Here is a 10861-nt window from a genome sequence, read left to right as displayed (position 1 = left end):
CCCCCCGCCTCAGGATCCAGCCCAAAACCCCAGCATGTGCCCTGACTAAGAATCAAACCGTGACCTCCTGGTTCATAGGTCAATGCTCAAACACTGTGCCACACCAGCTGGGCCCAGGGAAACTTATTTCTAACGTGGAATTATATACCCAACCAATTTAACATGAGGCCAAAAATATTTTCAGACTTCTAAGGACACACAGAAAAAAATATTTTTCATTTCTTAGGAAGCTACTAGAGAACATGCTTCAACAAAAAGAGAGTGTAAACCAAGAAGGAATATGAGATGAATCCAGGAAAAAGGGCGATCAACAGGGAAGACTGACAAAAGGAAATCCCAGGGCACTGGTGCACCAGGCTTAGTAAGCAATGGGTCCAAATGAGCAAAAGACAATGGGCAGAGTCTCCAGGGAAAAGATGGAACCGATCACTGAGGACTGAATATTTAGAAGAACAATTGCTACATGATTGGTACATTTGGAAAAAAATAGCTCTAGGTACATTGAAAATTAAGCAATTGGAAAAAGAAATTAACTCCAGGTGAAACCAATTTGTAAGAGACAGAAAATCTAATAGGTTACAGCTTGAATGCACAGTGTTTATTTGGCCAATAATGTAAACATTAACTATTGATTTAACTATAAATTGTGGGAAACTATAGTATTGTGAGGACAAGGGAGTAAAAATAGGGGTTAGAGTGGTGCAAGAGCTAATTCCTCAACTGCCAGAATATACATAATCTCTAATATTGACAAATCCAATAATAGTAATGTACTAGTTTGCTAGGCTCCCATTACAAAGTACCACCACAGACTGGCTTAAACAGCAGAAACCTCTCTCTCTTCTGGAGGCTCTGATCGAGGTGTTCGAGGTCAAGTGTTACAGGGTTGTTTTCTTCTGTGGCCTCTCTCCTTGGCTTGTAGATGGCTGACTTCTGTTGTCTTCCCACGATCTTCCCTCTGTGTGTCTGTGCCCTAATCTATATACATAAAAGCATAATATGCAAAGTGTCCCCTCGGGAGTTCAACTGACTGGGAGTTCGATCGCTCGCTATGATGTGCGCTGACCACCAGGGGGCAGCGCGGAACAAAGGGAGGCCCCGGCCAGTGGCCAGCAGCTGCGAGGGACCCTACCCATGCATGAATTTCGTGCACTGGGCCTCTAGTATTTTATAAGGACACAAGTTATATTGGATTAGGATCCACCCTAATGACCTCATTTTAACTTAATTACCTCTTTAAAGACCCCTGTCTCCAAACACAGTCACATTCTGAGGTACTGAATGCTAGGGGACGAAGGGGACACAACTGAACACATACCAAATAGTATAAACTCATTATTTGGGATTATAGAAGTAGAAGAAATAGCTAACAGAGTTGAAAGTGGCTGCCTCTGGAGTGAGACTGGAGGATAGCAAGGAATAAGGTAGGTACTATTGATGTTTTACTATCAATAGTGGGGAGCTGGACCTTGAACCTGGTCTGATGTCAAATCTGATGTTCTTCACTCTACCACAAGATTTGGAGTTCCTCAAGGGCCCTTGCTGTGCCATCTTCATCTCTGCATCTCCCACAGCACCTTGCATGGTGCCAATGTGATGGGCCAGCGGTTCTCAACCTGTGGGTCGCGACCCCTTTGGGGGGTCGAACGACCCTTTCACAGGGGTCGCCTAAGACCATCCTGCATATCAGATATTTACATTACGATTCATAACAGTAGCAACATTACATTTATGAAGTAGCAACGAAAATAATTTTATGGTTGGGTCACAACATGAGGAACTGTATTTAAAGGGCCAGAAGGTTGAGAACCACTGTGATGGGCCGTCACTACATATTCACTGATTTAGAGCTATATCACTGTGATCTCCCATGCTGCCATTTGTTTGTTTTCTGTCTTAAAAAAGAAGACGGGGAAGACTGAGATGCAAGGAAACCTTGAGTGGCCGTAAGATCCCCCCGAAAGTTCCCTGCCCCTGGTGTCCTAGAATTCCTGGGTGCATCTGCAGTAGCACTTTGAGTTTTGATTCTAGAATGGGTCCATCCACAGCAGGGCAGGGACACCAGGTGCTTTCCTGCCTGATTAAGCTAAAGGTGATGTATCAACCCCTCCTCCCTGGGGTCCAGAACAGCCACTCATCCCCTTTCCTTGAGGCCAGTTTGGCTGTTGAAGATGGCCGTGGGCTCTGAGAGTTATTCTCGGACATAGGGCTGTAATATTCCCAGTGATTGATGCATGATCCCATGAAGGGTTTTGGTCATTTCTGTGTTTAGGTTGATCCACAGCTATTCATCTGGCTGCCGAGGCTGACAGGATCCGTGGTTGTCTCTGTCCTGGAGGCTACGTGACGCCCCTTCCTGGGAGCCCATATCCAGTGTCCTCTGGGGAGGAGCGGAGGTTGGTGTGTATGTCTGTCTGTCTCAGCATGCTCCAGCTTATTGCTTCCTAATAAAATCCTGATAGCCGGGCCCCATCAATATCTCAAATACATGTGAGGAAACGTTAATTTAGAATCAATTTTAGGATGTTTCAGACTGTAAAGTCCTTTTAACTAGATCTCTGGCAAAGATGTAGAAGCACTTTATGGGACTGTAAATTTCATGTTGAACCGTCTTCGTGAAATACCCATCTCCCCTACACACAAGCTGTTCTCTCCATATCAATCATGGCCACTGCAAGTAATGTTTCACAAATATTCTGTAAATCACAGAAAACCCCATGATAATGTGAAATATGACTTTCACTTGTCTGTTAGACAAAAGAATCACACATGCCTCTCTCCCATCAGCACTAACATTTGTTATGGATAATAACACTTTCAATCACAACTATTTTTGGAAAACGGGTTTATTTTAAACCTTCCCTCCCCCGCACTGAAAACACTCTCCCAAGGACACAGGCTCCTACAAACCACAGCCCATTAATCCAGCTATGGAATGGGAACTTTTTCTTCCCACTAACTTTTTTTAAAGTTGTTTTTTAAAACTGGCTGGATGGCTCAGTTGGTTGGAAAGGTTGCAGGTTCGATCCCCAGTTGGGGCATTTACCGGGAGGCAATCGATAGATGTTTCTCTCTCACATCAATGTTTCTCTCTCTCTCTCCCTTTCTCTCTCTCTAAAATCAATAAACACAGGCTAGCCGGAGTGGCTGGGTTGGAACATCGTCCCGTGCACCAAAAGGTGGCGAGTTTGATCCCCGTTGGGGCACCTTTGGAAGACAATCGATGTTTCTCTCCCTTCCTCTCTCTAAGCATATCCTCAGGTGAGGATTTTAAAAATAAAATAAATAAAAACATATCCTCAGGTGAGGATTTTTTTTTAAGTTGTTTTTAAGAGAATTAGTACGAAAGCCCAAGGTACAAGGTTACGGAGTATTTAAGAGGGGGACAGGCCTCTAACGTCCCTAAATCTCTGACCCTGTGTGAAGTGACGGGTAGGACAGGCCCAGGTTTTTATCAGGCACCTTCGTCTCAGCTGGAGCCTGTGGTCCTTTTAGTTGCTGGCATCCGCAAAGAGGCCAAAGAGCTAAAATTGTAGCCCTTCGATTTGAGGCCGGCATTTACCTTGATATTTGTAATTGCGTTACAACGCAGCTAGAGCTTCCCTGTTCGAGCAGCAGGTGACCAGTCGTAGAGGTGTACTGAATCTCACTGTATCCATGCAAGTGACAGGCTCACCTGTTTCCGGTTGGTTGCCTGAAGAGCGAAGCCCCTGAGTAACCTGCAGGACTCGCCTGGTTCTGAACACTCTGGTAACCTGTCTGTTTTCCTTCCCTCTGTAGCCAATCTCAGGACCGATTGACCATGACTTCTATAAAGGAGCAGGCAGCAATTAGCCGGCTCTTGAGCTTTTTACAGGATTGGGACAATGCTGGAAAAGTCGCAAGAAGTCACATCCTTGACAATTTCATTGAAAACAACCAAGGCAAGACTGCCTCTGAGCTGGAGCAGGAGTTTTCCCTGGGAGCCAGCTTGTTCCTGGTACGCTTGACCACCTGGCTTAGACTCACGTATCCTTTCCTGAACAGAAGAGAGAGAAAAAACAAAACAAAATAGGCCATCTTCAAAAGGAAAAAAGGAGGCGCGATTATTGAGGGAGCTCTTTTCTCCATTCTAAGATTTTAGAACCGGACATCTGGTGGTCAAATATCCTCCAAAAATCAAGAACTCTCTCAATTTCTTGTCTTTCCAACCTATAAATATATCCTCATCTCACTCCTAACCTCTTTCGTGCCCATCAGAGTTAGTCGGTATTCCTTCCGTCTAGCACTAATCCTCTATTAGTATTGCACTTGAATCCCTTCCTATCTCCTTAGGGACTTTATTCTTTCTCTGCTATGGTTTCCACCTTTGCCTCATCACCAAATTCATTCTGATTTTTATTGATTTCAGAGAGGAAGGGAGAGGGAGAGAGAGATAGAAACATCAATGATGAGAGAGAATCATTGATCAGCTGCCTTCTGCATGCCCCCTACTGGGGATTGAGCCCACAACCTGCGCGTGTGCCCACGACCATAATTGAATCCAGGACCCTTCAGTCTACAGGCCAATGCTCTATCTACTGAGCCAAACCAGCTAGAGCTCAAACCCCTTTTTTAACCTTGAACTTCCAGAATATATGAGTGAAACTAAGGATTTGTATATTACAATGACAGAACTATTAGTTGCCATTTATTGAGTCTTTTTCTAGGCACTAAGTTATGTACTGTACAAATATTATCACATTTGAACCTAACACCAAGCCTATTAAGTGATTGGTATTATCCCATTTTATAGATAAGAAAGATGAACCTTTAAAAGGTTGAGTAATTTACTGGTAAGTGGCAGAGATAAGGTTTGACAGGTCTGTCTGGCCCAAAGCCCACATGCCATCCACTCGACTTCAGTGTCTCCCACCCCGTGGACAGTGCAGAGCCTCAGTTCCACCTCTAACACTAAACAAGGAGCTAATCTAGCCCCACTCCCTCCACCTGCCTAAGGCAGGGAGACCCGACTGTAAGAACTCAGACTCTGAGCGAGACTGCCTAGGTCAGTGATGGCGAACCTATGACACGCGTGTCAGAGATGACACGCGAACTCATTTTTTTGGTTAATTTTTCTTTGTTAAATGGCATTTAAATATGTAAAATAAATATCAAAAATATAAGTCTTTGTTTTACTATGGTTGCAAATATCAAAAAATTTCTATATGTGACACGGCACCAGAGTTAAGTTAGGGTTTTTCAAAATGCTGACACGCCGAGCTCAAAAGGTTCGCCATCACTGGCCTAGGTTCATATCCCGGTTCCATCAGTTAGCATTGAGACCTCGGGCCAGTCATTGGCCTGTCTGAGATTGTTTGCTCATGAAGTGAGTGGAAATACCACCTGGCCAGCGTGGCTCAGTGGTTGAGCGTCGACCTATGAACCAGGAGGTCACGGTTCAATTACTGGTCAGGGCACATGCCTGGGTTGCGGGCTCCATCCCCAGTGTGGGGCATGCAGGAGGCAGCTGATCAATGATTCTCGTCATTGATGTTTCTATGTCTCCCTCTCCCTCTCCCTCTCTGAAATCAATAAAAATATATTTTAAAAAAAGAAAGAAATACTAATAGCACCCACGGCAGGGTGCGGTGAGCATCCAATGAGACCATGCAAGCAACGTCACTAGCACAGTGCCTGGCACACAACAGATGCTTGGCATTTGTTAGCTACCGCTGGTATTGTGGCAGACTTCTGGAACTAATTGCTGAAATAATGGACCGAGAATGCCTGTGAGTGGCTGTGAACACAGGACTTGCCTGGGACAGAGGAAACAGGAGGTGATGAAAGTTGGCCAGCCTAGCTGGTAACTGAAGAAAAGAGGGAAAATGCACTGAGGCAGGAATGGGGGCTGGGGTTCAGGGGAGCAGGGGGCAGACAAGGTAGGAATGGAGGGACTACCGTGTGAGCTGATAGGCAGGCCCCCAGCTATAGCGGCAACAGGCAAGAGCAAACACTTTCTGTAGTAAAGAGCCTTTCCTAATGAGCCAATCTGTCTCTGCGTCTATTGGCATCCTGGGATCCAGGGCGCGGCAGAGATAATTTGCCTCACGCACCCTCCCCCCCAACAAAGCACCATTACCTCCAACCCGTGACATTAGCCTGTATCAGTCCTGGAAGCTCTCAGTTATCCTCCATGAGCTGCAATAATTTCAGCTAATTTCTTAAGTGTTCTAAGAGCCTGTGATGTGTGATGAGCCTAGTAATTGTTGACTGGTTCCTTTTCTGTTGTGGTTTGATTTCATACCTTGTATCCAAGCTGATGCGTGCTCTGGGTGCTTTATTACAATGAAGCTTTTTGCAAAGGCTCACATTAAAAATAACATTAAATACCGAGATTGTTTTAAATCAGAGTTTAATTTTTCCGCTCTCTCCTGTTGTTCTTATTAGGACGACATGCAATTCTTCATAAAGATAGTGACCTCCAGGGTAAAGCTCTGAGCAAGTACAAAATTGGGAATTAATGATGAAGCTGATTGTTTTCAGAGAAGTCTACAAGTGAGGCGCAAAGTAATGAACCCTGCTGAGACCCAAGGGTGCGGTGGTGGCGGCAGAGAGGCTTTCCCCAGGCAGCCTTTGTTCCTCAGAGCCTCCGTGCTCCCTAGAGAGCCTGTCAGAGCCACGGTGGCTGAACCGTCCCAGGAGAGCTTCCTGGAGAACCATGAACGTGCCTGCCAGCACCCCCGCTCCCTACCCCACGTGTGTCGCCCCTTCTTCAGCCTAGTGGCCCTTCTCAGATAAAAGGTCATCCTGGGTCACCCTGGGTATTGATGGTGCCAGTGATCAGACACCAGGTCTGGCTTCTGTGTGGGAAACCACCCTGCAATTCACTCTTTAACTTGTCATTCAGCTATATGACCGGCTCAAGCTTAGAGAAGGTTTTAAAGTCCATTGGCATCTTCTTAACATCTGTAAACAGGTAAGCTCTGTTCTGGAGAGATGCTGGGTTCTCAGTTGCATATCGGGCTCATGGTGTCCTTGGCATCCGCACCACACGGGTACCTCGTAGCCCCCAGGATGGACCCAGGGGTAGTGCCAACTGTGCTGCTGTTCTAGTTGCTCCCCCATCCCATGTTCTCCATTGGCCCTTTACTAGTCAGCATCCCCTTGGTCGTGAAAACAGAAAACCAAACACAAGAAATGTCCATTGAATTGAACTTGCTAAATGCAAAAGGAAGCATTTCCCAACTATTGTGTCACTTTACCCATGAGCATTTCCTGGATAGGAGGGCAACATATGTGAAGAAAGGACCTTAGAAAGGTTAGGGCCAAGGAGCTTGACGAGTGTCTTATTTCTACTCTTCTGTCCCTCTGGACAGTAACCGGTACCTTATAGAATTTCTTGAGGTTGGAGGCGCCCTAACACTCTTGGAAACACTGGGGATGGAGAAGATCAAAGAGGAGGACAAGAAGGAATCCATCAAGCTACTTCAGGTTATTGCAAACGCTGGCAGGAAGTACAAGGAGCTCATTTGTGAAAGCTACGGTGGGTACTGCGTATGGCAAGGGCGAACTCCTACGTCTGCCTCAGGGCCTGAGTGACGCGGGGGCAGGCCCCGCACCCCCGCAGGAAAGCTGCCGCGGAACCGGCTGCACCGCAAGCACTTTGTCCAGAGGACTCCGTTAGCTCCCACGCATATCGCCACCCCCAGACCCAGATTTATGATTTTCCTGATTCATCATCTGCTCAAATCTTTCTGCTGTGGTTTTGGAAACACTTTTTCCATTTTAAATATGTCCTTTTACATGCATCTATTCAACAAAGACTTATTGAGCCATTGCCTAAAATCCTTTGTGAAACCGAGTTATGAATAACTCTAGAAATAAAATTGAAATAAAATCATTGAATATGAGTGCTAGGTATATGCTAAGGTGCTGGGAACACGAAGATGAATAAAATACAGTCCCTGCCAAAGAGCTCACAGTGTGGTGAGAAAGGTATATAATCCGGGATTTTCAGTATGATCCATCAGGTGCTCTGACAAGGCGAGTAAAGGAGATGCCGTCCCCTAAGCATCCCTTTGTCAAAGCATTTCCTTCATTGCACTCTGTTGTTGTTGTTGTTGTTGTTAAACCTCACCTGAGGATATTTTTCCACTGATTTTTTTTTTAGGGAGAATGTGAGAGAGAGGGAAAGACAGAGAAAAACATCGATGTGTGCACATCGATTGGTTGCCTCCTGCACGAGCCCTGACCAGGGCCTGGGCCAGGGAGGAGCCTGCAACCAAGGAATCAAACCCGGGACCCTTTGGTCCACAAGCCTACGCTCTATCCACTGAGCCAAACCAGCTAGAGCCCTCGTTGCACTTTAATCATAGTTCTCTGTGTGTCCCCCATGGCCTCTCTGAGCCTTAGGGTATTTATCCATAAAATGGAACTAACACCGCCCTCTCAATATCGTTTCTAGGATTAAATGACATAGTATTTGTGAAAATATTTTGTAAATTGCTGAGCACTAAGTATATGTTTTTATTTGGGCATTTTGCAGAGCCATTTTAAATTTAGAACACTTTGATGAGCTGAGATGCCTATACTGAAACCAGCCACATAGCCAGAAGTGAACAAGACAATGATGCAACATGAGGCTAAGCCTCAACTTTGCTCTGATTGAACGGGCTTGGTTAAATACATCTTAATCCTATTACCTCAGGTTGTGTAATCTTTTTTAAAATAGAATTTATTGGGGTACAGGTTTCAAGTGTACAGGTCAATAAAACACCATCTGCACACTCCATCGTGTGCCCCTCGTCCCAAGCAAAGTCTCTGTCCCTCCCCATTTTCCCCACCATTGCCCACCTCCAGCTACCCTCCACCCCCCTTTCCCTCTGGCTGTCACCACACTGTTGTCTATGTCTGTGTGTTATACATATGTTTCTTTGCTTAATCCCTTCACCTTCTTTCATCCAATGTTATGTAATCTTGAGTGAGGATTGTGTTCACAAATCCCTTCCAATTTAGCATTTCCTCTCCTTTTTGCTCAGGTGTACGATCCATAGCAGAATTTTTGGCCAAGTCTAAGTCAGAAGAGACCCAGGAGGAAGTGCAGGTTCTGCTGGATTCTTTGGTCCACGGTAATCCCAAGTACCAGAATCAAGTGTACAAAGGTCTGATAACGCTACTGCCCTCTGTGTCCCCGAAAGCTCAGCAGCTGGCCCTGCAGACGCTCAGGAGCGCCCAGGTGAGCCCAGGCTGCAGGCTCCCGCGGTTCTGACTCACACGCCGTGACCTTACCGTTACCTTCCACAGTCGCACTCCACGCAGGCATGCGAAACGGAGCTCAGCCCGCCACTGCACGGGTGCTGTTCAATCAGCATTACTTCTAGAAGGCCAAGGCCGGGCGGAGAGTTCACGCCTCCCGTCAGAGTGATTTGTCCTGTTTACTTAAGGATCAGAAAGATGTTGGCAGGCTTAAAAGTGTTTGAGACAAGCCACAAGGATGATGAAAGGGCTGTAGGAAAGATTAGAGGAGTCAGTTTGATAGGAAGGAATCTCGGTGCATTTGTAGATAGTGTGTCAGTGAAGAGACCAGATCTCGGGTGCTTGGGGAGACTCCTTTATTGCTTGGCCTCTGCCTTCCTCTCAGACAGTGCCCTGGAATTGGGGCATGGTGACCACGGGAAGACACCCTGCCTCGAAGGAGGGAATTGGAGACTCAAAGAATAGTTTTGAGATGAGCCGTCAGAAGCTCTCAAAACAGCTCTAGAATGGGCAGGAGGCAGGGGAACAATTAAGGGGTCAAAGAGATGGTAAGGCCTGAACTGTGCCAGTGGGAATACAGGTGACCAGGTTGCACAGACATTTTGGAGGCAGAACGCGTGGGACTTGGGGCAGTAAAAGGAAAGGCGTCAAAGATGACACCCCGCTTTGAACTTACACAGCAAGGGAATTGTGTGCCACCTGGAGAGTGGGGAAACCTATTTCGTTTGAAAAGAGTTCGGTTTTGACTCGATAAATGTGATGAGCTTTGGTGGCTCCATCTGAGGAGCAGGCCAAGCTGGTTACAGAAGACATAGATAGGTCACTTGTTTAAAAGATACTTAATCCCAAGCCTCCCTCCCATATAATCTGACAGCTCTCAGGCGGCCTTTAAAAATATATTTTATTGATTTTTTTACAGAGAGGAAGGGAGAGGAATAGAGAGTTAGAAACATTGGATGAGAGAGAAACATTGATCAGCTGCCTCCTGCACACCCCCCACGGGGGATGTGCCCGCAACCAAGGCACATGCCCTTGACCGGAATCGAACCCAGGCCCCTTCAGTCCGCAGGCCGATGCTCTATCCACTGAGCCAAACCAGTTAGGGCTCTGAGGCAGCCTTTAATAAAACTTTTTCTTAGTAAACTCCCCAAGTAATTCTGATTCCTAGCTCAATTGAGGAATCTAGAAGAAATGCCCATTGGACAGTAGAAAATAAAAGGCTGAAGCTGCAGAGGGATATCCAAGGTGAGGATAGTAGTTTGAATTTCATGAGCAGAGAAGTGATAACAAACCATGGAAGTAAGTAAGGTCACCAGGTAAAATGTAAAAAGTGAGAAGAGAGCCCTGGCTGGTGTGGCTCAGGTGGTTGGAACATCATCCAGTACACGGGAAGGTTGTGGATTCCCTTCCCAGTCAGGGCACAGGGGCATGTACGGGAGGGCAACCGATCGATGTTTCTCTCTCACATTGATGTTTCTCTTCCTCTCTCTCTCTTCTCTCTCTCTCTTCCATTATTAAGTGCCTCCTACATGCCAGGCACTGTGTTAGGAGCCCACATAGACTATCTCTTTTTGTCTTCATAATAGCTGATGGAGGCCGATAGTATTATCCCCATTTGAAAATATGTTTTTATTGCCCAGGCCAG

At 46.1% G+C, this 10861-nt stretch overlaps 1 protein-coding gene across 1 annotated transcript in view; it reads left to right on the top strand.

Moving 5' to 3' along the window:
• The window catches only part of LOC102753148 (chromosome unknown open reading frame, human C1orf228), a 39730-nt gene that overhangs the window by 11800 nt on the left and 17069 nt on the right, over window positions 1-10861 (top strand). The window contains exons 2-6 of the mRNA XM_006769280.2: window positions 2273-2396; window positions 3781-4008; window positions 6869-6937; window positions 7338-7504; window positions 9000-9196. Of these exons, the coding sequence (XP_006769343.1) occupies window positions 3803-4008; window positions 6869-6937; window positions 7338-7504; window positions 9000-9196 (639 nt within the window). The 5' untranslated portion in view covers window positions 2273-2396; window positions 3781-3802. The remainder of the gene's footprint in view (window positions 1-2272; window positions 2397-3780; window positions 4009-6868; window positions 6938-7337; window positions 7505-8999; window positions 9197-10861) is intronic.

This window comes from Myotis davidii, unplaced genomic scaffold (genome assembly GCF_000327345.1).
Source record: "Myotis davidii unplaced genomic scaffold, ASM32734v1 scaffold924, whole genome shotgun sequence".
Classification (NCBI taxonomy): domain Eukaryota; kingdom Metazoa; phylum Chordata; class Mammalia; order Chiroptera; family Vespertilionidae; genus Myotis; species Myotis davidii.
This window is presented reverse-complemented; position numbering and strand designations above follow the sequence as displayed.